General features: G+C 50.8%; 1 protein-coding gene across 2 annotated transcripts in view; it reads left to right on the forward strand.

Annotated features, from left to right (window-relative positions):
• ASIC2 (acid sensing ion channel subunit 2) overlaps positions 1-24,827 on the forward strand; it is a 999,134-nt gene that overhangs the window by 735,503 nt on the left and 238,804 nt on the right. Inside the window, exon 1 of one of the 2 annotated variants that reach the window (XM_055325625.1) lies at positions 2,493-3,206. The exons of the other annotated variant lie outside the window; for it this stretch is intronic. Coding sequence (XP_055181600.1) covers positions 2,493-3,206 — 714 coding nt within the window. Of the gene's footprint in view, positions 1-2,492; positions 3,207-24,827 lie in introns of those variants that run through there. 2 annotated transcript variants of the gene reach the window in all.

Genomic DNA, 24,827 nt, shown 5'->3' on the forward strand with positions numbered 1-24,827 from the left:
GAGAGCTGCAGGATTCCAGCTCCGCCCTCAAGGCGCCTGGCCCACAGTGCAAACTGTAAAGCTATGGGGTGCGGTAGAAAGAGCCAGGGCTTTGGGCACCTGGGTGCAGAATCCCAGTCTGTCGCTTGCAGGCTGTATGACTTTGGCCACGTACTTGTCCTCCCTAGTCTCACCTGTGACATGGAGCTAGCAGTACACTATGTGCTTCATCCATCGTCCCAAACACACCAAAGTAGAATATTACAAAGGCTAAATAAAATCATCCAAAGGTGCCTGAGGGTTAGTGGGAGCCCCTGAGCCTGCCCGGGGTGGGGTGTGTGTGTGTGTGACATCATGAGCCCTTACACTGTAGGCTCACAGGTGAATGGCGGAGATGGAGCCTCCTGTCCTGGGAAGCCACACTCCTCCCTGCTGCCCTCCTAGGAGAGCTGTGCTGGCTGAGCGCTCTAGGGCTGAGCAGCAGACCCTTGGTGGTGGGGCTGGGGGGTGGGTGGGGGGCGCTGCACACCTGGGAAGCTCCCAAGAGGCAGAGCCCACCTTGCCAGAGGCCCAATCACCACTCCTAGCACCTGAACTCACGTACCACACACCCAGACACGCATGCAAAACACACCCACCACATCCAGAAACTCTGCTATGCATCTGCACATCAACACACCCATTCATACCCACCACCCAGTGCACACACACACCCACACACAGAGAACACACACACCATCACAGAACCCTATCCTACACACACCACACCCACTCAGGTAGCCACAGTACATCATCTGCAGATAAGCTCACATGCACGGGATGCACAGAAATACCCGTTCAGCACATGCACACACACCTACCCACACTCTGTGCGACGCCCCCCTCACACACTTGTTCACATGCCCACACTACTCGGCAGCTCACTCTCTGCAGCCCATCTCCCAGCCCGAGGTGTTCTCACACTTGTCTACACATGGCTTCGCGACGATTCCCACCCCCCCCCCCATCTCTCCCCGCAGCCCGCACCCTCTGGCACATCTGTGCAGCGCATCCCCCGCCCGGCCGGCTCCGGCGAGAGGCTCCCTGCTCGGTGTGCAGCGGCCACAGTGGCCGGGAATTAAAATGCAGCGAGGAGGAGCCGGGCGCGTCAGCACCGCGTCTCCAGGAGCGCACACGCTCGCCGCCGCCGCCCCGCCCGCCCGGAGCCGTGCGGGCCGCGAGCTGAGGAGCAGGTGCTTGAAACCCAGCCGCGCCGGCGTCGCGCGGCCGCTGCCCAAGTTCGCCCGCGGCCCGAGGAGGGCCGGGCAGCCGGGAGAGGAGCGCAGCCCGCGCCGCCGCCCCGCCGCCCCGCCGCCCCGCAGCCGCCGCGGGCTCGCAGCCCGGAGAGCAGGACGCGCGGAGCAGCGAGTCCCGGTCACCCCGCCGAGAGGTGCAGCCGGGGCTCCGCAGTGCCCCGCTCCTGGCGCCGCCGGGGCAGGGAGAAGACCAGGCAGGGGACACGGAGGCCGGCCTTTTCTGGAGAGCCGAGGCGCCCGGGAGAGTGGAAGGGAGCAGGGACACTTTCCTCGGGCCAGCAGCCCGGGAGGGCCCCGCAGCAGGCCGCCCTCCGCAGGACGCCCCGAGAAGCCCCCAGCCCCGGGCGAGGGCGAGGGCGAGGGCGAGGGCGGGCGCGTCGCACGCAGGGCTCAGGCGCGGGCCTTGGGGGAGCCCTCGAGGGTCTCCGCCGAGCGCAGCCCGGGGCGCGGCGGACGGATCGCGCCGGGGAGGGAAAGAGCGCAACAGCCGCTGAGCGACCCCTGGCCCGGGTGCACACCCACCCCGCCCCGCCCCGCCCCGCCCGCCCCGCCCGCCGCGCCCGGGCCCGAGCCCGCGCCCGCGCCCGAGCCGAGCCCGAGCCCGAGCCCAGCCGCCGCGGCGGCCTCTGGGGGCGCTCGTTCCCCGGCGCCTTCTCCCTCGGGTCCCAGCGCCGCGGGGCTACGGGCTGGGCTGGCCGGGCCCCTGGGGATGTCCAGATCAGGGATGGTGGCCGCGTGGCTGCTCTCCCCAGACCAGCGTAAAAGCTGGGGTTAGGCGGCGCAGGGGGGACGCGGCGCGGGGTCCCCCGGGGTCCAAGACGAGGGGAGGCGGGCGCGGGCGCAGCGCCCGGCACCGGGGAGGCGGCGCCCGGTGGGGCCCCTCTAGAGGTAGCGGCGGGGCCAGGCGCCCTCCAGGAAGACTAGGGGCCCGGAGAGCCCGGGGGGCGCTCGGCAGACGCCAGGGCCAGGGCCGGCGGGCCCAGGCGGCGCTCGGTCCCGGGCGGGCGCCCGCGGAGGCGGCGGCGGCGGCGGCGGGCGGGCGGGCATGCCGCGCCACCGGAGCTCCTTTCGGGCGTACGCTTCCCTGGCGCGGGCTGCGCGCGGCGGCCGCCGCCGCTGCTGCTGCTGCTGCTGCTGCTTCCACTGCTGTTGCGGACTCCCATGGCGGCTCCGCCCGGCCGGGGCCGCCGCCGCTGCCGCCAGCCGCGGGCTGAATGAATGAGCCGGAGCGGCGCAGCCCGGCTGCCCGCGGCCGCGCTCACCGGCCCGGGACGCTTCCGCATGGCCCGCGAGGAGCCGGCGCCGGCGGCCGTGGCGGCGGCGGGGCAGCCCGGGGGCGACCGGGGCGGCGCGCGCGAGCGGGCGCTGCCGGGGCCGGGGGTCGCCCGCAGGGGGCGGCCGTCGCTGAGCCGCGCTAAGCTGCACGGGCTGCGGCACATGTGCGCCGGGCGCACGGCGGCGGGGGGCTCCTTCCAGCGGCGCGCGCTGTGGGTGCTGGCCTTCTGCACGTCCCTCGGCTTGCTGCTGTCCTGGTCCTCGAACCGCCTGCTCTACTGGCTCAGCTTCCCGTCGCACACGCGGGTGCACCGCGAGTGGAGCCGCCAGCTGCCCTTCCCCGCCGTCACCGTGTGCAACAACAACCCGCTGCGCTTCCCGCGCCTCTCCAAGGGGGACCTCTACTACGCCGGCCACTGGCTCGGGCTGCTGCTGCCCAACCGCACCGCGCGCCCGCTGGTCAGCGAGCTGCTGCGGGGCGACGAGCCGCGCCGCCAGTGGTTCCGCAAGCTGGCCGACTTCCGCCTCTTCCTGCCGCCGCGCCACTTCGAGGGCATCAGCGCCGCCTTCATGGACCGCCTGGGCCACCAGCTGGAGGACATGCTGCTCTCCTGCAAGTACCGCGGCGAGCTCTGCGGCCCGCACAACTTCTCCTCCGTGAGTCGCCCTCCGCGCGGACCCGCTCCCTCCGCTCCCCGCCCCCCCCCCCCGCCCCGCGCTCCAGACTCAGTAGGCCCTCCCCACCCCCCAGGGTAGCACACCCGGCCGCTTGCGGTGACATCATTCCGGGATGCCGAGGCCGAGGCCGAGGCCGAGGCCGAACCCACTCTTAGGTCCCCCGAGCCTCGCTCGTCCTCCAGGTCGTGGCAAGTTGGACGTAACTGTAGGAGGCGTGACCTCGCTCACCTGTCCGGCTCTCGCCTTCGTCAGCCCCCAGACCCTCAGCTCTGCTCCTTCTGGTCCCCTCTTGTGAATGCGAGACCTCTTCGTCCCGGACCCCCCCCCGCCCCCCGCAGGTGCACAGGACCCCAGGCACCTGCCCTGTGTCTCGGGTGAAGGGATGGGACGAGAGGGATGCGTGTTTTACTTCTGGGTTTGTGGTCTTTGGGAAAACCAGCAGGAAGCTCTTCAGAAATGGGCCATCAGCAGAATCGCACTGCTCTAAGCAGCTTATGCCTGAGTTCCAAAACATTGGAATCTAGGGAGACTTTGGAGGAAACGCCCAGAATATTAACCAACACCGAAACGAGCCAGTTAGGTGGGGGTACTCTGCAGCCTCTTCCGGTGCGTTGTAAAAGCTCTGTCTTAGGCATCCAGGGGGAATTGCAGTGGTGGGCGTCAGTGGGGTCTTTGACCTCACGGAGTGAGTGAGTATGGGTCCGGCTCTAGAGAAGCCACCACCCTGCAGTGGGGAAAGCAGCCTCATAGAGATATTGATGTGAACAGCAGGGGCCAGGAGAAGCTGTGTTCGGGGTTTGTAAACCATTTGCTGTGCTGGTTCCCCCACGCTGTGGGTCTGGATAATGCAGCTGTCAGACAGAAGGTATCTGCCTCGTGCGGTCTGCCGTGGAGGAGTTCTGGTGCCAAACCCCAGCGTGGCACAAGCCTGTCCAGTCATTCGTGTGTAAATGCCCCTTAGGTGGGTTTGGGTTTTTCCACTAGAGCGGGGAAGGTTTGTGCTTATCTGTAATGCTCTGGTGATGATTTTACCAGCCCCTTTGCCTCACTCCTGACAGCCTTGTATCTGACAGCGCTTTTCCTGTGATGGTGAAGAGATACCATCGTTCCAACAGGTGTGGGCTCAGATGCCAGTCATGCCAGGCCTCCGATTGGCTAATTGGGCTAGTCCTTGTCAAGGATGGTGACCCTGGGCTTCGGTCTTGCTCTCCTTGCTTTGCCTTATGTAGAGCAGCCCTGACTTACCCATTCCCCAAATATCCCTTGTGTCCTGGGCTTTTCAGCCTGCCTTTGAGGAATCCCTACCCAGTGGCTCCTCTGCCTACTTCAGCAAACACATGCTGCTACCTATGTGCTTCTAAGTGACTCCTTTCAGACTTCAAATGCAACGCCAAGTTCTACAGAGATGAAGGAATGAGACTAGCGATGCCTTGTTTGTTGTTTGGCTGACCACTAACTAGCAGCCACTAACATGAGACTGAAGTTCAATTTATATTCAGCTATCAGCAACACAGCCCGCCAAATAGAATCGTGCACATCTGATGATGGCTATACAAAGTGTGCAGCACTGCCGGCTAACAGCCACTATTCACTTTTGACATTCACGCAATGCTGCGTTAGCAATGCGTTTAGTTTTATTCCCGTTTTATAGATGAGGAAGAGGAGGTTCCACAATGCTGTTCGAAGCTCAGAGCCAGTAGGTTGGAAGTCCAACTTTGCATAGCATCAGCTGTATTACACAGAAACCACATGTAGCCTTCTTCTCTGAGCCGGAGCCTCTTTGCTATTAGAAGATCCCTGTGTAGGACTCTTGCCCTCCCTAACCCCTGCCAGCTCCCATTCCTCCTTAGAGTGTGATTGGGAGAGTGGAAAGGGGAGTTGCCTCAGGGGGTGCAGTCATAGCCTTGGGCACATGATACAGGTGCCTAACCCACCTCCACCTCCAAACATACAGCACCTTCAGGAACCACCTGGCCTCAGTCTCCCCAGCAGGTATGGCCATGAGTTGAAGCAACCTGGACCCTTCCCACTGAGGTACACCCTCCTCTTACTCACCTGCACCCTGTCTTCCTTCAGCTGGAGAGCTTGCAGATACACACACACACACACACACACACACACACACACACACAAACACATACACACACATAAACAAAAGAAATACCTCCCTTCCCCAAATATGTGTTCCCTAGGGACTCAAGTGACCCCCCCCCCCCCAGTGGCTTCCTTTCATGACCCTGCCCCTTAACTTTCCAGCCCCTTAACATTTCATGCTGTAGGGTTTTTTTTGTTTTGTTTTGTTTTGTTTTTTTACCAAAGACCTCAGAATTAAAGGCCATATCCCTTTATCCATGGAAGCTGGAAGCTATTTCAGAAGAGCATCAAATACAGCGCAGGCCATCAGGAATATTTTCCTCTAATTACACCAACCTGACTCAGATCTTTGTCATCTTTGGTGGAGTGGCACCATAGTGCAGTGGGTAAGACCATGAATGCTCAAGCCACCCTGATGATTCAAATCCTGAGACCACCACTTACTGTGTGCCCTCCGGGCAAGTAGCTTAGCCTCTCTGTTCTTTAGTTTCCTACTCCATCTAGTGGAGGTAACAAATGCACCATATTTGTTGTGTGTAAATGGATGGATGGATGGATCAATCGATAGATAGACAGATGTGTATATGCATGCGTATAATGAGGGAGGAGCTCTTAAAACTGTGCTGGCTCCTATAAAAATGTTGCCTTTAAATGACATCCATCTCCTAATTGGTCTGTTCGCCTCCAGCTCATTGCCGCTCCTCTTTTCATCCATTCCCTATGCTATAGCCAGAGTAGTTCTAAAGTTCCACCTGAAGCATGTCATCCCCCTTCTTAAAACCCCTCAGTAGACCCCTTGCCCTCAGACTCTGCACCTATGCCCTGCCTCACCTCCTGTCCACTCTGGTACCACATCCTTAAGTTCTGCAAACAGCTTACAACAGCTGAACCACCGCTCCCCAAGCCACTCTGCCTTCTTCTGCTGCTATAAGTGCTCCCTGCCCTCTATGCCCCCTCTCCCTGCACACAACCACACACACACACTGCTTTGTCTGCCGCAGGACACTACTCATCCTTCAGCATCCAGACCTGGGGTTTCTTCTGCTTTGGAGCCTGTCCTGACTGCCACACTCTCCTCCTCTCATCAACCAGCAACTGATGCCTTCTTCCTTTCTGCCCCCCTATCACCTCCTTTAGGTGTCAGTCTTCACACCTACTGGTCCGTGACTGTTCCCCACTCTAGACCCCGTCCGGAGTCACATATGATTTCCCCAACCTCTCCAGCACAGAGGCTGACACATAAGTGTTGAGGAAAGGCCTGGAGAATGAACCCCTTCACCAGGTACCCCCAAGACTTGTTGTCCTGGAAGACCCGCGCCAAGACTCTTGGCTTAATTTCTCCAGGGAACACCAGTGGCAGGCATCTCTACTAAGGAAATGCCTGGGCAGTTTCTGGGCATTTATTACTTTTTGTGTTAGAGACAGAGAATGGAGAGCTACATACAAAACACTCCCCCACATCCCCATGCTTACCAAGCCCTAAGAGAACTGTGCAACAGGTGAAGAATATGACTTCAGGGGATGCCTTTTGGGGGGATGTGCCAGCTGTCCCCGAAGTCTCATTCCATCTAGCTAGTCTCCTGTCTGGAAATAAACTTGGCAGGGGAGAGAAGAGTATTGTAAAGAGGTGTGTCTGCCAATTGGTCCATTGGGGATATGTTTACTTGCAGCTCCTCTGTTTGTTACAGTTGTGCAAGGGTTAATCACTCCACTGCCAGTCAAAGCAGCTCTTGCTTCTGAATGCCCATGTTGTTTGCCTGGCCCAAGCCCTGGACCTCCTCTGGCACCTGCACCACCAGCACACACACTCTGGCCCTCCTGGGTCATCCTGGGAGTGGAGCTAGCTGGGACTGGAGCCTCCAGAGAGGGACCAAGAAGTTGGGAACAGGGACAGACAGAGAGGCCTATCAGGATGTGCTGCAAAAACAAGGAGCAGTGATCCTCTCTGGGAGGAGGCCCGGCTCAAGCGAAGGTGTCGGGCGGACCTAGCACAGACTTTTGGCTCTGTTCCCTCCTAGATGTGCGCCTGGGAGGGCGCTTCACTCTCACACCTCTGGTGATAATGCCTGCCTCACGCTGCTGGACAAAGACCACATGTGTGCAGGGGCTGGCTCACGCCTGCATAGCTGCAGGTGCCCAATATATGAGAGCTACTGTATAATTTGGATAGATATTGGCAGAGTCCTCATATCTGGGGGTAGCACTTACTAATTATTCTCCCTATAATGATCATCTCCTCTTATTATGACCGCTTACCTGAGTGGGAATAGGCTCATTTCCTGGTTCATTCATTCAATCAACCAGAGCCTAGAGTGTCACCTGTATGTGAAGCTTTGTACTAGCTGCCAGGGATATAAAACTAAATAAGGCTTGGTGTGTGTCCTTCGTTAATTATTTTTGAGGAAAGAGATGTGTGACCAGATGCCAGTATAGAGTGCAGAGGTGTGATGTGGACTTAGAGGAGTACCCAGGTCAGACTAGGGACCTCTGATGGCTTCCCGGAGGAGGTGACATCTGAACTGAGTCTTAAAGGGTAAGTAGGAGTTCCAAGGTAAAGAAGGAAAGAGTGGGGATTTCAGGGAGCAGTGACAGCATATACAAATGTGAGTACAGAGGTGGGAAACAATGAGATTGAGCACAGGCTTCTAGGCCCTGAGCATGGTTTGGGGTATTTGTAGGGAGGGACTGGAGGTGCTGAGGAGGAGTAGTGCAGAGGTGTGGTAATCACTGCCAGTGATGGTTGCCTGGGGGCCAAACTAAGTTTTTAATCTTTGTAGCAAATCTCTGACTTCTTTCGCTATTGGCTGTTAGACCATGGAGGGTCCCATCTGTGTCATCCGTGTCCTTCCCCCGTTCTTCACTGCACCAGGGACATTCCTCCCTGCACTCTACCCTTTTTCTTACCCATTTTTGCTGGGGTCAATCTTGAGTCCAGATTTTGCAATAGTCATATGTACTAAAAGCCAAGGAGACAGCATTTGGTTTCATCACACTTTGTCACAGCGAGCAGGCTGGCTGCTCGGAGCCAGCAACAGAAAACAAGAAATCATTTTAGCAACATATTGTTTAAAATCAGCAAATTTGGTTGAAATGGTGCTAGGCCAGGCAGTCCAGTAGTTGTGAGGATGGATGGCTTTAGGGAGGCAAGAAAGATACTTTTGCCTTTAGAGAAAGAGGCGTAAATGAGCTAATACATGTAAAGTGCTTAGAACAGTTTCTGGCACCAAGTAAAGGACTCAATAAATGTGAGCTATTTCGGTTATTATTACTTGTAGGGAGCGTTCCGAGTGCAGGATGAAGGCAAATAGCGTTGGGCAGCTGTGATACGCTAGTTCTGGGCTGGGCACACTGCGTGCCATCTCAGTTCTCGCAATAACCCTAAAAGGTTGTGTGATCATTCACATTTTACAGATGGGAAACTGAAGTTTGGGGAGGGATTGTAGTCTGCCTGGAGTCACAGAGCCAGCAGGTAGCAAAGCCAGAATTTGAACCCAAGTCCTCAGGACCACAAAGGTGCATGCAGCTGGATGGAGAAGGAGCAGTGTGGGTGGGAGGTGGGGGAGGCACTGGGAAAACCAAGCCAGCCTCAGCGCTGCCCTGACCAGCCCTGTGACTTTGGCCTCAGGATCTTCCTCTGTGAAATGAGGGTACGTGCCAAATGACCAAAGGGACTTAGCTGAGAAGTTCTCCGTCCAACTGAGCAGTCAGGGGAAAATAGGGCTTAACTACTGCAGATGGCCTGGGCTTTTCAGCCAACCATCTCTTTTCTTTGCAGAGCAGAACAGTGATTAAGGGGGAAATGTACAAGTTACTGAAGTGCGGGAGACAGGATGGTGATTAAATAGACATTTATACAAGGAACATGAAAAGAACTCTACCAGTGATTTTACTTCGGGGAAATTAGTTTAGGGAATCAAATGTAAACTCTGCTCAGGTCTGGAGATATCCAAATTGACCAATGTCAGACTGATTCTGATAGTGGCTGTTCGGGGGCCACTGTGGCCAGTCATGAGTGCATCAATCAGACGTCTGCCCAATTGAGGAAGGGCTGGAGAAGTAACCAGACCATTTGGTTTATACAGCTCATTGCTTTGATTCTCCTAAGTGATTTGCTTGGATCAGCTACTCAGAGATTCAACCAACCAATGCCCATAGAGTACCTACTGTGTGCCAGGCATTTGGCAACAAAGATGACAATAAATTTATTCTGTTTCTGGCACATAGGTCCGCAAAGGTCAGTGTTCTTCATTGGGGTGACAGGAGCTGAAAGGAGATACAGGGATGGGCCCAGGCATATGACAGCCCAGGATATGGAGTGGGTACCTGTTATGTAAGCATTCATGTCCATTTCACCAGCCTCCAGTGGGTGTTATGGAACCCATTTTACAGATGAGAAAACTGAGGCTCACGAAGGCACAAGGTCACTGCTAGAGGGCAGCAGAGTCAGGATTCAAACAAAGGCTGGTCCAACTCCAAAGCTGGATATTCTCCTTTGCTATGACCCCATTCTGCCAACACAAAGAGATGCTGGTAAGAACCAACCCTTCTCTGGAGGGTATCCTGCACCATGTGTCAAACTTCAGCTTGAAATTTCTTTCACTATAAATTGGCGTGGGCCCCCAAAGTCAAGGCCTGCAACCCTGTGAACCTCAGAGCACAGGAGCAGGGACAGTTGAGCATCCTCCTACTCCGGGGGATCGGGAGTTGTGAAAAGTCTTCATGTGGCCGTAATCCAAACTAAATGACTATTTTCATTCTTTCAAGGACATTAGTAACTTGTAGTCCTGGCTAAGGAAATGTTGCCAAACTGAGGTCCAGTTCAGACCTGTGCTCACAAAGAGATGACTCACCCATAATTGGAACAGGACTTGTTGGTAAAACAAATAGAGGCCGCTAACGCACTGGGGAAGTTTGTTCTCCTGAGCATGTCAAATAGATCCCCTGACACCACTGTTGATACTATTAATTCGCCTCGTAAATTGTTTCCTCTGATTCCACACGCACTTACTGAGCTCCTCCTCACTGCTGGGCATTTTTATGTTCATTAGTTTATCTCAGCCCGACGACAGACAGGAAAAGAAAGTCTTCTTTTCCCCCTGGTACAGATAAGGAAACTGAGGTGCAAAGTGGTCTGCTGACTTGCCCAAAGTCAGAGATAGAAACTCTGATCTTTGGATTCCAGAGTCAGTGCTCTTTGCACTATGTCACATTTGTCCCAAAAAAGAAACCCCGGTCCAGCTTGGGTCAGCAAACCTACATTTCCTTTTTTTTTTTTAATAAATTAATTTTTATTGGTGTTCAGTTTACCAACATACAGAATAACACCCAGTGTTCATCCCGTCAAGTGTCCCCCTCAGTGCCCGTCACCCATTCACCCCCACCCCCCGCCCTCCTCCCTCTCCACCACCCCTAGTTCATTTCCCAGAGTTAGAAGTCTTTATGCTCTGTCTCCCTTTCTGATATTTCCCACACATTTCTTCTCCCTTCCCTTATATTCCCTTTCACTATTATTCATATTCCCCAAATGAATGAGAACATACACTGTTTGTCCTTCTCCGATTGACTTACTTCACTCAGCTTAATACCCTCCAGTTCCATCCACGTTGAAGCAAATGGTGGGTATTTGTCGTTTCTAATGGCTGAGTAATATTCCATTGTATACATAAACCACATCTTCTTTATCCATTCATCTTTCGATGGGCACCGACAAACCTACATTTCCAACCAGCAGAGGCTTTATTACCTGGATAGGATATCTTAATATGCATTACCATGTCATTTTATTCCGACAGCAGTGAAGGGTGTGTACTGTACCCAGTTAGGTCTGCCTAACTTCAGAAAGGGGAAGCCACTTGCCCAGGGTCACATGGCCCAGGAAAAGAAACAGCAGGAATTTGAATTCAGGTCTCCTCAGTTTCCGGTACAGCTCTTCTTCCCCAGCTCCCCCGTTCCTGCTCATGATGGGCTTAAGGGGATTTCACCAGCCCTAGCAGATTTTCTTAGGGAAAAAGCAATGGGCTCCTGAGTACTTTGCAGAAGAGGATCAACGCTAAGACTGGCTGCTGAAAAGAGGAGCTGATTTCCTTCTTTATCTCTGCCCTGAGACCTCCCCTCCTTCCCAGGCAGGTCAGTTTGCAGCATACTCCAATTAACTGAGGATGAATGGAAAGCCCTCTAGGCCTGTGCTTCTCAAACTTGAGCTGCCCAGTTTCCTGAGCCCCCTGCAGAGATCCTGATTTGGTGGGCCGGGAACAGGGCCCAAGATTTGCATTTCTGAAAGCTCCTGAATGATGCAGATGCTGCTAGTCCATGGGCCACATTTTGAGAGACAGAGCCCAGCTGTGGGCGCCTTAAAGTCCCATGAATGCTGCAAAGGAGAGATCAATGGACTCTCTCAGTCAGGTACAAGTTGCTGGGTCTGTAAATGGCCATGGCCAGAATGTCAATCAAACCAAAATGCAAAGGCCATCTGGTAGGCTGAATAATCGTCCCTCAAGATAGCCACATTCTCATCCCCAGAACCTCTGAACTTGTTACCTTACATAGCAAAAGGAGACTCATAGATAATTCAGGGTTTTGAGGTGGGTAGATTATCCTGGATCATCCAGTGGGCTCAGCATAATCACTAAGGGTCTTTATTAGAGGAGCAGGAGGGTCAGAGTCAGAGAAGATGTCACCATGGAATCAGAGACCAGAGAGTCAGAAAGAGATTGATTTGAATATACTACATTGATAGATAGCTTGGAAGATGGAGGAAGGGACCATGAGTCTAGAAAAGCAGGTGGCCCCTAGAGGCTGGTCATACAAGGAGACATTCTCTCCCAGAGCTTACAGAAGGAACGCAACCTTGCTGACACCTTCATTTTAGCTTTCTGATTTCCAGAACTACACACTAATACATTTGTGTGGCTTAAAGTGACTGAGTTTGTGGTAGTTTGTTACAGCAGCAACAGAAAACTCATACAAGCTTCCTTTGTTGTATAGAACTCTCTCAGCTACATACCTGACTTCATGTGGTGAAACAGGCTGGGTAGGTTTGGATCACGGTCTGTCCCAAAGCCAAGAAAATAAAAGAATCCAGAACCAACATGCAGCTAGGTTCAAAAATAGTCAATATGAGAGTATTTTAACCATACTTACATTTATGCAAGATTGGGAGTTTGAACCCTAGGAGCTTAGAAAAGAGGTGCTTGGAGGACTAGGAAGGAGGGAAATTCAGGAAGAAGACAGACTCAAATTCAAAGCCCAGGTCCTCCAGGTCCCAACTGGGTGGCTATTGGAGAGTTGCTTGCCTTCGTTGAGACTCTGTTTCCTTATTTGTAGAACAGAGATCATACCTTCCCAGCAGGGTGGTTGTGAAACTCGCAGGCAAGGTAATAATCCATTCAAAAATTGTTGAGAGCGAGCTATGGTCTGGTCCTGGTGGGTAAAAGTTGAGGATCAATGCAGAAAGTACCCCTACTGTGTAAAAGCACAGATGTGTAGGTGCCAGCTAAATGTAAGCAGTCACTGTCATCCTCATTGTTATCAGGTGACACCTCTCACTTCTTCCAAGAAAGACTGCTAGGCCCTGGAAGGATAATGTGCCAACAGTGGCCTTCTCTATATTGTCACGGTCCCACCTCTTGTAGCTTTCATGTCATACCTCTATGGGTAAGTCAGAGCCTTTTAGGGCCACTTCCCTCACTCAGTACCCCGACCAAAGTGAAAAAATCAGAGAGGGAGAATGAGTTGCTCAAGGTCACCTAGAAAGTCACCAGGAAGCTTGAAAAACCCTCAGGATATCTGTGCTTAAGCCTATAGATGACGCTTTCACGTCACAGGAGTATCTGTTTCTTCCTCTGAGAACTCACTCTTTTTCCAAAATATGTATGCTGGCCATCACCTTCTGATTCCAGTGGCATATCTGATCTGAAGGTTGTTGATACTCTGATCTCTGAAAGTGAAGGGTTTAATCTTCTCTTGGAACCCCTCCCAATGAAAATTATTTTCCCACTTTGAAATGGCACGGGCATCCACTGTGAACTCACATCCATAAATCTAAGCCTACTGCTCAGGAAAGCAGATGAGCTTTGATTCTGCTTCTCAGTACAGTCTCACAGAGCAAATTATGGCAAGAATTTGATTTATAGAAGCACCTCAAAGGCTCTGGAGTGAGACGCGTGTTTATTCACTTTATTACCGTTTATTTTACACTATCTCTTTATGCTCCCTGCACTTGGATTTGAAAGACCATTTGGATAGATGCTTATGACCTGCCAGTTTGCACAGCCCTTTTGAGGAACATGGATCTCTTTGGCAATGCTGCCAGTAGCTCACGATGGGGGTCCTTATGCCCGTGTTGAGGGTGAAGCCCAGATATAACAAACAGGCTCAGAGACCCTAGCCCAGAGTTCTTTTCCGAACTTCCACAGCTCTGTGCTTGTGAGGTACTTGGTGTAGATCTCCAGCTGCAACCCCAGGATGTGTACAGTCAGGCTTGATTTAAGATTCAAATATCTCAGAACAGCTGGGGATATTTAACATCGCTATAATTACATTACATTTTTGACAGTACATGGAGTGAGAGCCTTTTTTCTGTGGTTGAATATTCAATGAGCATCAAGTATTTTAACCAGCCAGGGAAACACAACTGCATATTTCACATCCAAATAGTTTTGTTTTTCAAATTCCAGCCTGGGTGCATGTCTCAGGCTCCAGTCTGCTGCTACCAAGTCTTTGGAAAGGCAAGAGCACTGTCCCTGTGGCTGAGGATCTGGGTTAGCATGCCCCTGAGGGGAGAAGGGGATGAGCAAGAGCTAGGTGGGCACCCCTGCATGCCAGGGGGGGACACTTAAAGGCTAGAATGCCACTCTAGTGTCCTCGCTGTGGCACCACCAAAGCAGTGACAAGGAAGCCAAGGCTCCGGGAGCAACTGGAAACTTGCCAGAGGTGATGCTGCTGATAAATGACAGAGCTAAGGCCAGCTAAGACCTCAACAGGGGGGTGGTCACCAACTTGGGCATACTGGTTGATGGCAGGAGGTGGGATGGGAGAGCACAAACGAGGGGATGAAGACTGACCATGCACCAGCTCTTGCCTCCCATGTATCTTCTTCAGCCCTCATGGTGCTACTCTTGGGTAGAGTACTGTTAACGTCCATTTTACAGATGAGAAAACCAATTCTCATAAAGGAGAATGGGGGAGCAGCGATGGAGATCTGCACCTCATGTTCTTAGAGGATCACATCTTCAATATTTGATATCCAATGATCCCTGGCTACCTCTGTCCTCCTGTCCCCTGTCACCTGCTCCGAGAATCTTCTCCAGCCAGTGAGGTGGGAAACTACCTGTTACCTTGTCTGATCTTTCTCTTCCGAACCCTTCTGGAGTCAGAGGCTCTCGGCCCCAAGTCACAAAGCGAAGTCACTTGGGAGCTGCTCATCTTTTTTCAAGCCCCATGCAGTTGTTCAGGCTGTTGTTTTCCCCTGGACACCTGATCTTCCTGTAAGTCCCATCTATTCTACAGCCCATGTGCTTAGATGCATGCTGAATATGGCTGGAAGGGGCCCCGAGGTCTGATAAAGGCTGCCTCTGAGCTGGATGAGGGGAGGACGGGCAGGAGGGTGGGGAAAAGCCTGGCTTCTCTGCCTGAACTTTTTCCTGTGACCTGCATGTTTTTGACCACATGTAGGTATAGCTAATACAAGCAAACACATGAAACAAAAGTACCATGTGGATGATTTCTCACCTTTTCTGAGGTTATCCTCAGCCACGCCCCCACGTAAACCACCTGGAAAGTGCGGGTCTCATCCTTTCTGCCACAAGACCCACTTTGCTTATGCCACTCTCAAGGCTCTTTCCTCTCTTGCTCTTTCATTGCAATGCTCTTCATCTACTCAGTTTCCTGTCATCAGACCATCACCTCCTGAAGGCAGGGTCCACACTGGCCCTGTCTTGTGGCGGACCCAGCACCTAGCACCATTCCTCATAGGTAACAAGTGCTCCATCTGGATACTGAGTAGCCAAAGCAAGAGAAAGGATTGGTTCTACCAAAATACACATGGACTCCTTCGGTCCTTCATGAATCCATTCAGTGAAGAGTTATCCAGAGCCCTGTGTGTGGGGCGTTGAGTTCAACGTGCCTTCCAGGGAAATGGAAGGAGCCCTTCCCTCACGGAGCTCACATTCTGAAGTTCTGGGGATGATCTCCATGACAATCAGAATCATCATTGGGAAGGCTTGTTGAAACATCCTTGGCCCCAATCCAGGGCTACTGAATCAGAATTTATGGGGGAGAGGTCCCGCAATGTATTTTTAACATGCAAGTCCAAGCAGTTGAGGATTTTAGGAAAACATCCTTTACTGGGGCAGTGGTGGCACAGATAACATACAAATAAATGAGTGAACATGATTGTTTCAATATCAGTAAAGACTGTGAAAGCAGACAGGTAAGGACATGTACTAGGGAATGGCTGGAGGCTACCTGAAGATTGGGGTAGGGAAGGATTGAGTCTGCAAGGAGATGGCAGCTTTGCTGAAAAGGGGAAGCCACTCAGGGATCTGGGGAAAAGCATTCACAACAGAGGGAACAGCAAGCTAAAGGTCTTTGGGGTGGAGATGTTGGGAGGACTCCTTCCTTGCAACACTGGAAATTCAGCTCCAGTAGCTCCATTCTGTTCTTTGTTCTGTGAGTACATCTGGCTCCTTCCAAAATGGAGCTGCCTCTCTCACCCACACAATGTGAGAGAACAAGATGATTCTAGCGTTTCTGGAAGTATTGACCTTCGGAATGCTAATGCAATGTAGCCTTAGGTCCTTAGGCTGAGCTCTCCTTTAAAAAAGGACTCCAAGTAAGCAGAAAACACACACACACACACACACACACACACACACAACACAGTCTCAAGAATCCAATTGCAAATCCCTGTCTAAGGGCAGCAGCTCAGTGAGCCCAACATGGTCAGGCCCTTTCTGTGGAGTGCCACATCCTGGTTAATTAGCACCATGTTCCTCTGCTGACTCATCTTCATAAGGGCAAGGTCTTATACCTTTGACTCCCAGACAGATTTTCCTTATTTGTCTTCTAAGGTATCAGGTCCAAATGGCTGGCTCTCAACTCTGAAAACAGGCCCCTTCACCTGCCTTTCTGTTTCCCAGAGAGCTGGTGCGGTTTCATCTCTGTTTGTCTTCATGATAACTGTGGTATAGAAAAGCAAGCATCTTGTTCCCATTGTACAGATGGGGCAGGAAGGCTCTGAGGAAGAACTGAGTTGCCCAAGGTCACCCAGCTAGTACCAGAGCCAGGGCAGTTCTGACTCCTGCTCTGGTACTCCTCCTGTCCATGGTGGTGAGTCACAACTGGGAGATGAAAATCTGTACCCTTCCGGAAGTCTCAGGTGACAGCTGTCACCTCCTCAGGGAAGTCTTCCATGATCCCTCTGGAGGGTTTGTAAAACCTGGTCCCTCTTAGCTCGGAGGAGTCTGGGTCACCTACAGACAGAGTTTCTCAAACTTCAGTAACTTGGGTGCATCACAGTGACCTGTGGATATTGCTGAAATGCAGCTTCCAATTCAGTTGGAAGGCCTCAGACTCTGCATTTCTGACAAGTTCCCAAATAATGCTGCTGTGGCTGGTGCACAAACCCCTTTTTATTTTATTTTTAAATATTTTATTTATTTTTTCATGAGAGACACACACACAGAGAGAGAGGCAGAGACATAGGCAGAGGGAGAAGCAGGCTCCAGGGAGACTCAACCTGAGCCAAAGGCAGACGCTTAACCACTGAGCCACCCAGATGCCCCACAGACCACATTTTAAGTAGCAAGGCTCTAGAGGGCAAGAAGAAAAGGCAGCATGGAGTAAGAGAGGAAGTAGGGACCGTCTTGTCCTGAATCCTTCCCCAAAGAGCAAAGCCGTTTCTTCCAGGCTGGACCTCCAGGCTACTGCTGCTTAGAATTGCAGACAGCACAGCGACTGGGAAGTCTCTATTACAGATAACTCTTTTCCTTTGTCTTTATCTGAGACTGAAATGACTAGTCATTTAGGGAGACCGTGTGAATGGAGAAATGGCAAGGGAGTAACAGACCTCCAGAATGTGTTTCCCCATGAGGATGAGCTGTGGGTATTGGTGGACACGTCCGTAAAAGGTGTGAGTCCAGGAAGGAAAGCCTCTAGCTGGATCACAGTAATCAGTGTGTCTTTGTGCAACGTGCTGCTCTGACAGGGAGAAGCCTTCAATTTGGAGGAGCCTTGCCCATAACAGGCATTCCTAGGTAATGCAGCTAGAAGCCTGAGCTCTTTTGTTGCTACAAGGCTGTTAGTTCGAATTGCTAAGGCTGCTTCCAAACCATGCCTTGGGCTATTTATTGGATTCATTCCTTCATTTGTTATTTCGGTCATTCATTTCTTTGCTCACTCTGGTACCCACCTATTCACTGACTCTCGGATTCATCTATTCATTCATACATTTGTGAAGTGCCTTCTGTATACCAGGTACTGTGCTTGGCTCTAAGGATATCAAAGTGAATCCATTCAACGTCATTGATCCAGTCTCCCTGCCCTTGCATATCCTATAGCAAAGCAATAGTTTAAGCCCTTAATGGCCTTTCCAGGTTAGTGCTGAAAAGCAGAACTAGCCATTTGGTATCTTTATCTTGAGAATCTGTTCTGCTTAAAGTTACCACTTGGCTCCCCATCACAAGATCAAGCCAAGCACCCAGGTAAGCTCCAAGCTGTATCCCCACACCTCCTGCATTTTGCCATGTTCTCTCTGTACCTGCTGTCCCTTGCCCTGAAATGTCCTGCAACCCCCTTGTCTTCCTGGAAAGCTCTCCCTCATCCTTCAAGACTCAGCTTTATCATCTTCTCCCCTTCCCCATGCTTCCATACCGGGAAGAATTAGGTCCTTCTTTCTCTGGGCTGCATCTAGCTATTGATACCCTGAGAGACTCTAATGTGCAGTGAGTTAAGAGTAAGGTTCTGGGTTCAAGTCCTGACCTTCCCATGTGCTAGCTATATGACCATGGAAAGATATTGCTGGAGCCTTTGTCATCAGTTTCAAGTCCATTCTCCATTTGGATTTGCACAATAGCTCGACAGCTCTGAGGGAACGTAGAAGACTTGCAGGCCCTAGGCAAATGGAGTGACTTGCTCAAGGTCACAAAGCTAGTAAGAGGCCAAGTCCCAGCTACAACTTCAAGCTTCTCACTTTCTTTCCAGGGCTGATACTAGTGAACAACATACACAAAGTTGTTAGCCACTTGGAGTCATTAGTTAATACCTGTAGGGTATTTTTACTACTTTCCACTGACGACTAGAGGAATCTGCTCTGGTCAGACAAGTAAGCTGTAGAGGAGGACTAGGGCTTTTGTAGCATGATTCAGGTTTTGACAAGCAAGTTTTACCGGAGATATTTAAATAACTCTGAACTGCTGCCTCCCCATGTAGGAGAGGACAACCAGGCAGTGGTATATGACTTCTGGGTGGGAGGGGAATTGAGTGGGAGGCCGGAGCCAGGCTTCCAGAGAGAAATTACCATTTTGTATTTATTACTTTGGCTCACAGGAGTGCCGCAGGGACAGGCTTACTAATACTTTAGGTAATTGCCTTGGTTTGCAGTGGGTAGACCAGCCCAGGTGCAGACGTGTAGGATGTACTCAGCTTGGGCCTCCCAGGTGCCGGGGCTCACTCTAAGGACATAAGATGCTGGAGGAGAGGGAGGAATTGGGAGAGTGGGAGCTGAGGGTGTCCACCTTTCAGGCAACCAGGGGACCCCAGGATGGCCTGGTCCCTATGATCAGAGTAAGAGAGCAGAGGAGGAATTATAGCTGGTTGCCAGGAGACTGGAGTCTGCATCCTGCTACTGAGCACTGAGCAACCCTGGGCCCTTAGCTGTACCTCTCTGGGCCTCTGGTCCACATCTGAAAAATTAAGGAGGTCATACATCATTATTTCTCTACTCTGTACATTAGAATCACCTGGGAGAACTTAAAAAATATATTACTAAAGCTCTAAACTCAACCCCAGGGGTTCTGATTTCATTGGCTTGAAGTAGAGTCCAGACATGGGTATTTTTCCCCAGGGGTTCAGTCCCTAGAATAACTGAGATACCCAGTCTTCCTTAGGATTGGCTAATTCTATGAGCCTGTGTCATTGAAAAAGGCAATAGAGTGACCTTGAAAGGCAAGGTCAGGGCACCTGGGTGACTCAGTCGGTTAAGCACCTGACTCTTGATTTCGACTTAGGTCATGATCTCAGGGTTGTGAGATTGAGCTCTGCGTTGGGGTCCACACTGGGCATGGTGCCTGTTTAGGATTCTCTCTCTCAAAAAAAAAAAAAAAAAAAAAGGATTCTCTCTCTCTCCCTTTTCTCTGCCCCTCCCCTCTGTACTCTCTCTTAAAAAAAAAAAAAGAATGGAAGAAATCTAGGGTCAATTGTTTTTGTGTTCAGATTTGTTGCTGTCCATAATTTGTACCTGCTTGTGCCCAGTCTTCTCCCCAGTGAGGGTCCCTCTTACCAGTGAATGTTGGAGATCTCTACCAAGAGGCAAGGGGCTCCATTTCAACCTCTTTTATATCAGCTCTGTGGCCATGAGGGTCACCTTGGAATCTCTGGGCCTCGATCTCATCTCTAGAAGATGAGGTCGCAGCTCATCTCTGCCTGCCTGCAAGCAGGGTGCTGGATCAGACTTTGTTTCTCCGTGCCATGTGGTTTACAAGGGGCTTCCCATCCAGTGCCTGAGAGGACAGCCTGAGAGTAGAGAATGCTGTTCCTCTTGCCCAGATAAGGAGACAGAGGCTCAGGTAACTAGCCCAAGACTGTCCAGCCAGGAAATAATAGAGCCAGACATCAGTTTGAATCCCAGCATTGCAGCTTCCAAACTGATTTTGAGTGCTTTATTAATTTACTGTGCCTCAGTTTCCTTATCTGTTAAATGGGCATGAATACTACCTGTTTCCACTGAGTGGTTGTGAGGGGAAAAAAAAGGTGACCAGGCAAAACTCTTTGTATAGCCTGGCACAAAGCAAATGCTCAGTTAATATTTACTTCCTTGGGCAATTTCTCCCATTCTTCTTTTATCCTATCCTTTCCCCCTGCTTATTTTTTTTTTAAGATTTTATTCATTTATTCATAAGAGACAGAGAGAGAGAGACAGAGAGAGAGAGAGAGGCAGAGACAGAAGCAGGCTCCATGCAGGAGCCCGACGTGATCTCCAGGATCACGCCCTGGGCTCAAGGCGGCACTAAACCCCTGAGCCCCCCGGGCTGCCCCTCCCCCTGCTTATTTTTAAAGTCTTTAAGGACAGGGACCTTGGGAGACTATTTACTGTGCATGAGCTTGGGCAGGTTGTTTAATCTCTATGGCCTCAACTTTCCCACCTGTAAACTGAGGATATTAGTGGTATTTGCGGTGGTGAGGACCAGGCATGTTGAGAGAACAGCTTCTGGCACAGAGCAATGGCTGTTACTGCTCTGCTTCCCCAGGGCCTTCCTCCTCCCCACCGGGCCCTGCACAGAGTACACACATCCCCACCACCACCCTCCACACCCCCGCCTGCCTCTGCCCCAGGTCCTCACTGTGTTCTCAGCTATGACAGCTCTGCTGAGCACGCCCGGCCCCCGGGGCTCCCAGGCAGAGAGAGGCAGTCCTATATCAGGGGATTGCTTACTATCTTGAGATGGGAAAAAAGGAAAAAGCTATAAATATGGAGGATTTGTCTGTGATAAGTCATGGTTAGAAGCCCTAGCTATAGAACTTTTTAATTCTCCACTCCAGCTTGTAGGCTCAGGCAGTAAAAACAGTCACTAGTAATTTATTTTTTTCCACTCTTTTAATTTAGTAATTTTTTTTCTTTAACCAACCAAAAAGTCCTCCTAAACTCACCTTAAGCTTTTCTTTTTTTTTTTTCCCCCTTTAGCAGTCATAAAATGTGGTAATGGATTGCCATTGAAATGCTATCCTCTCTCCTACATTGCCAGAATGAAAGTGTACAGACTTGGGGACAATGTCTTGTGGGTGTTGTTAAAATAGGAATGAATCCTGGGCTTGGCTTGCCTATCTGTCTCTGGGTGACAAAGGACGGAGGCAGGTCAGCTGGAACTGGGTGTACAGCCCAAGTGCTGGATCTGAGTCACTTTTCTTTCACCTTGGAGCTGAGTGATCTCAGGCAAGTGACTTCCCTCTCAAGGCTAGGTTTCCTCGTTTATAAAATGTGGACAGCAGTTAGGGACTGACCTCCCCTCACGAGAATGACCCGAGAATCCAAAGAGATAATGTACAAAAAATTTGTTTTGTTCAATGTAAATTATTAGCATGTTGGAGACTGTTGTTACTGATGATGATAATGGTGATAATGGTAATGACGGTGATGATGATAGTGGTGATAGTCATGATAATGGTGGTGATGGTTATGAGAGTGATGATGGTAGTGGTATTGGTGATGATGGTGATGGTCGTGGTGGTGATAACCATGATGATGACTGATGATAGTAAGGGTGATGATGGTGTTGATGGTGATGATGATCATCCTGCTGAAATTGATGACAGTGGTGGTGATAGTCATGATGGTGATGGTCATCGTCATGACAGTGATGATGATGATGGTGGTGGTGATGGTCATGATGATGATGATGACTGATGATGATAGTCATAATAATACCATGTGTAATGTAGAGCCCATAGGTTTATGTGCTAAGAAGACAATTTTCTTCAGAGCCTATACTCCTTTATGTAGAAAATAGGTGATCAATAAATAATTATTTACCTAAAATCAAGTTCAGATTTCAGAACTCTCTCCACCTTTTAGAAGTTTCTCTCACTTATCCAACCAGTATTTTTTTTAAAGATTTTATTTATTTATTCATGAGAGACACAAAGAGAGAGGCAGAGACACAGGCAGAGGGAGAAGCAGGCTCCCCACGAGGAGCCTGATGTGGACCTGATCCCAGGACTCTGGGATCACACTCAGAGTCGAAGGCAGATGTTCAACCCCTGAGCCACCCAGGCATCCCATCCAACCAGTACTGATTGAGTGACTACTATGTGGCATACCTCATTAGCATTGGACCACAGCAAGCAAACAAAACAGGCACAATACCTGCTCTCATGGGTCTTATAGTCTAGAAGATGAGGGTGTGGGGTGCTGGAGATAGATGGTAAACATAAATAATTTTAGATGATGATAAAAACTCTGAAGACAATGAACTAGGATTTTAGGACTTGAGTGATGAAGAGAGGTATTATAAGATGCTTTCAGTTTGTGTAGTCAGGAAGGCTTGTCTAGAGTGGAGACATTTGAACTGAACCTTAATGAAAAAGGGAAGCAACCAGAAGAAGATCTAGGGGCAGAATGTTCCAGGTAGAAAGGATACAATGCAAAGGCTCTGAGATGAGAATGAACTTGGCTATTGAGCGATGGAAAGAAGGCTTGTGTGTCTTGAGCAGAGAGGAAAAAGGAGAGAGTGGTATGAACTGATGCTGGAGAGGTAGATATGGGCTAAAATGTGGCAAGCCTTATAGGCTGTGCTAAATGTGGAGATTATTCCCAGAGCAGTGAGAAGCCATTGGAGTTTATTTTATGTTATTTTTTTAAGATTTTATTTATTTATTCATGAGAGACAGAAAGAGAGAGAGAGAGAGAGAGAGAGAGAGGCAGAGACACAGGCAGAGGGAGAAGCAGGCTCCATTCAGGGAGCCCTACGTGGGACTCAATCCCAGGTCTCCAGGATCAGGCCCTGGGCTAAAGGCGGTGCTAAACCACTGTGCCACCAGGGCTGCCCCCCATTGGAGAGTTTAAATGGTATGGGAGCACCATATATTCTCCAAGAAGAGGATTAATATATTCTCTGAGATCACTCTGGCTTCAAAGGTTCGATAAGAGTGGATGAGAATGGAGGTAGGAAGACAAATTAGGATGCAGATACAGTATTTGGGTTAAGAGATGCTGTGGACTGGATCAGGTTTTGATGGCAGAGATGGTGAGAGTGATCCAATTTGGGATATGTTGAGAGTGGACCCAATGAGAGTTGATGTTGGATCCGCTATGGAATGTGATAAAAAAGACTCAAGAAGAGCTCCCAGGTTGTGGGCCTAAGCTACTGGGCTAATGCTGGGTATCACCCACTGAGAAGGGAAGGGGCTGGAGGACAGTAGATTTGGGGGATAGGAGAGGTATGTGTGTCAGGGGTAGGTAGAACTCAACATTTTGGACATGCTCAGATTAAAGTAATGAGTGGACATCCTAGTGGGTAGTTGGACATGTAAGCCTGTGCTCAGGGAGAGGTCAGGACAGGAGATGGGGATTCAGGAGTCCTTGGTGGAATGGTGGGAGTAGGAGGCATGAGATTGCACAGGATTGTAGAAGGACAGGAAGATGGAGGCAAGCAGTGAGTTGATCACCCCGCTCTGGGCAGACCTGTCTCCATTTTGGAAATGGAACTTTGTGCAGCATAGAGGTTGTAAGCATAGGCTTTGGAACCAGATGCACTTGAATCCAGGTCCTGACATGGCCATTTCTTAGCTTTCAGACTTTAGGCAAACCCCAGTCTCCCCGATCCTTAGCAGCCTCCCCTGCAGGACGTTCCTGTGCAGTTCACATGAGATCATGTCTGGAATGTGCTCAGTATGCTGGGCCAGGCATATAGTAGCTGCTCAGTAAACAGAAGCTAGTTGTATTGTTCCTGAAACTGTTAAGGTGGGCAGAGTTGTTGTCAGTCAGGCCAAGTTATGAAGGGAAGGTTTTATTTGGGCAATCCGGCCTTCATTCAGGGTTGGAAATGCAGTTGTACTTAAGGCTCAAACAGGTAATGTAAGGAATAGCCAAGTAGAAGCAGATAGGGACAGTAAGGCTGCTGGCCAATAGGAACTCACTCATCCTGCTTAAAGGCATCCTTGTTAAAGTGTTTAAAGTTCTGGGGCACCTGGGTGGCTCAGCCGGTTAAGAGTTCAACTCTTGATTTCAGCTCAGGTCATGATCTTGAGGTCATGGGATCAAGTCCTGCATAGGGCTCCATGCTCAGCACAGAGTCTGCCTGAGATTCTCTCTTGCATTCCCTCTCCCCTGCTCATGCTCTCTCTCTCTAAATAAATAAAATATTTAAAATACTATGTTTAAAATTCCATGTGGACCAAACAAAACCGTTTCATGCAGGCTCAGTACTGCCCACAGTGAGTTTGAGACCTCCTGTAAGGTGATGGTGGACCAGAGAAGAATTTAAAACTGGAAGCCTGGGATTGACAGGCTCAGGTTTGCATTTCAAAAAGGCTGTTCTGGAAGCTAAGCTGAGAGAGGGTGGGCTGGGAAGGGGGGAGTTGGGGGAGGTCTGGTTCCTCCCAGGGAAAGGAGCCAGGAAATTCTTCCCTCAGGTGAGAGGGGACTGGGATGAGGAAATGGGCTCATTATAACATAATTAGCTCTGTAATCAGTATGCAGGCTCTTCATCTCAAAACGTAAAGATGATTATACGATCAAAGAGGTTTCTTCCTTTTAATGGAAGTAACTTGCCAACCTAGGGGTTTGGGTGGGTG

The sequence above is a fragment of the Nyctereutes procyonoides genome, unplaced genomic scaffold (assembly GCF_905146905.1).
Source record: "Nyctereutes procyonoides isolate TBG_1078 unplaced genomic scaffold, NYPRO_anot_genome, whole genome shotgun sequence".
Classification (NCBI taxonomy): domain Eukaryota; kingdom Metazoa; phylum Chordata; class Mammalia; order Carnivora; family Canidae; genus Nyctereutes; species Nyctereutes procyonoides.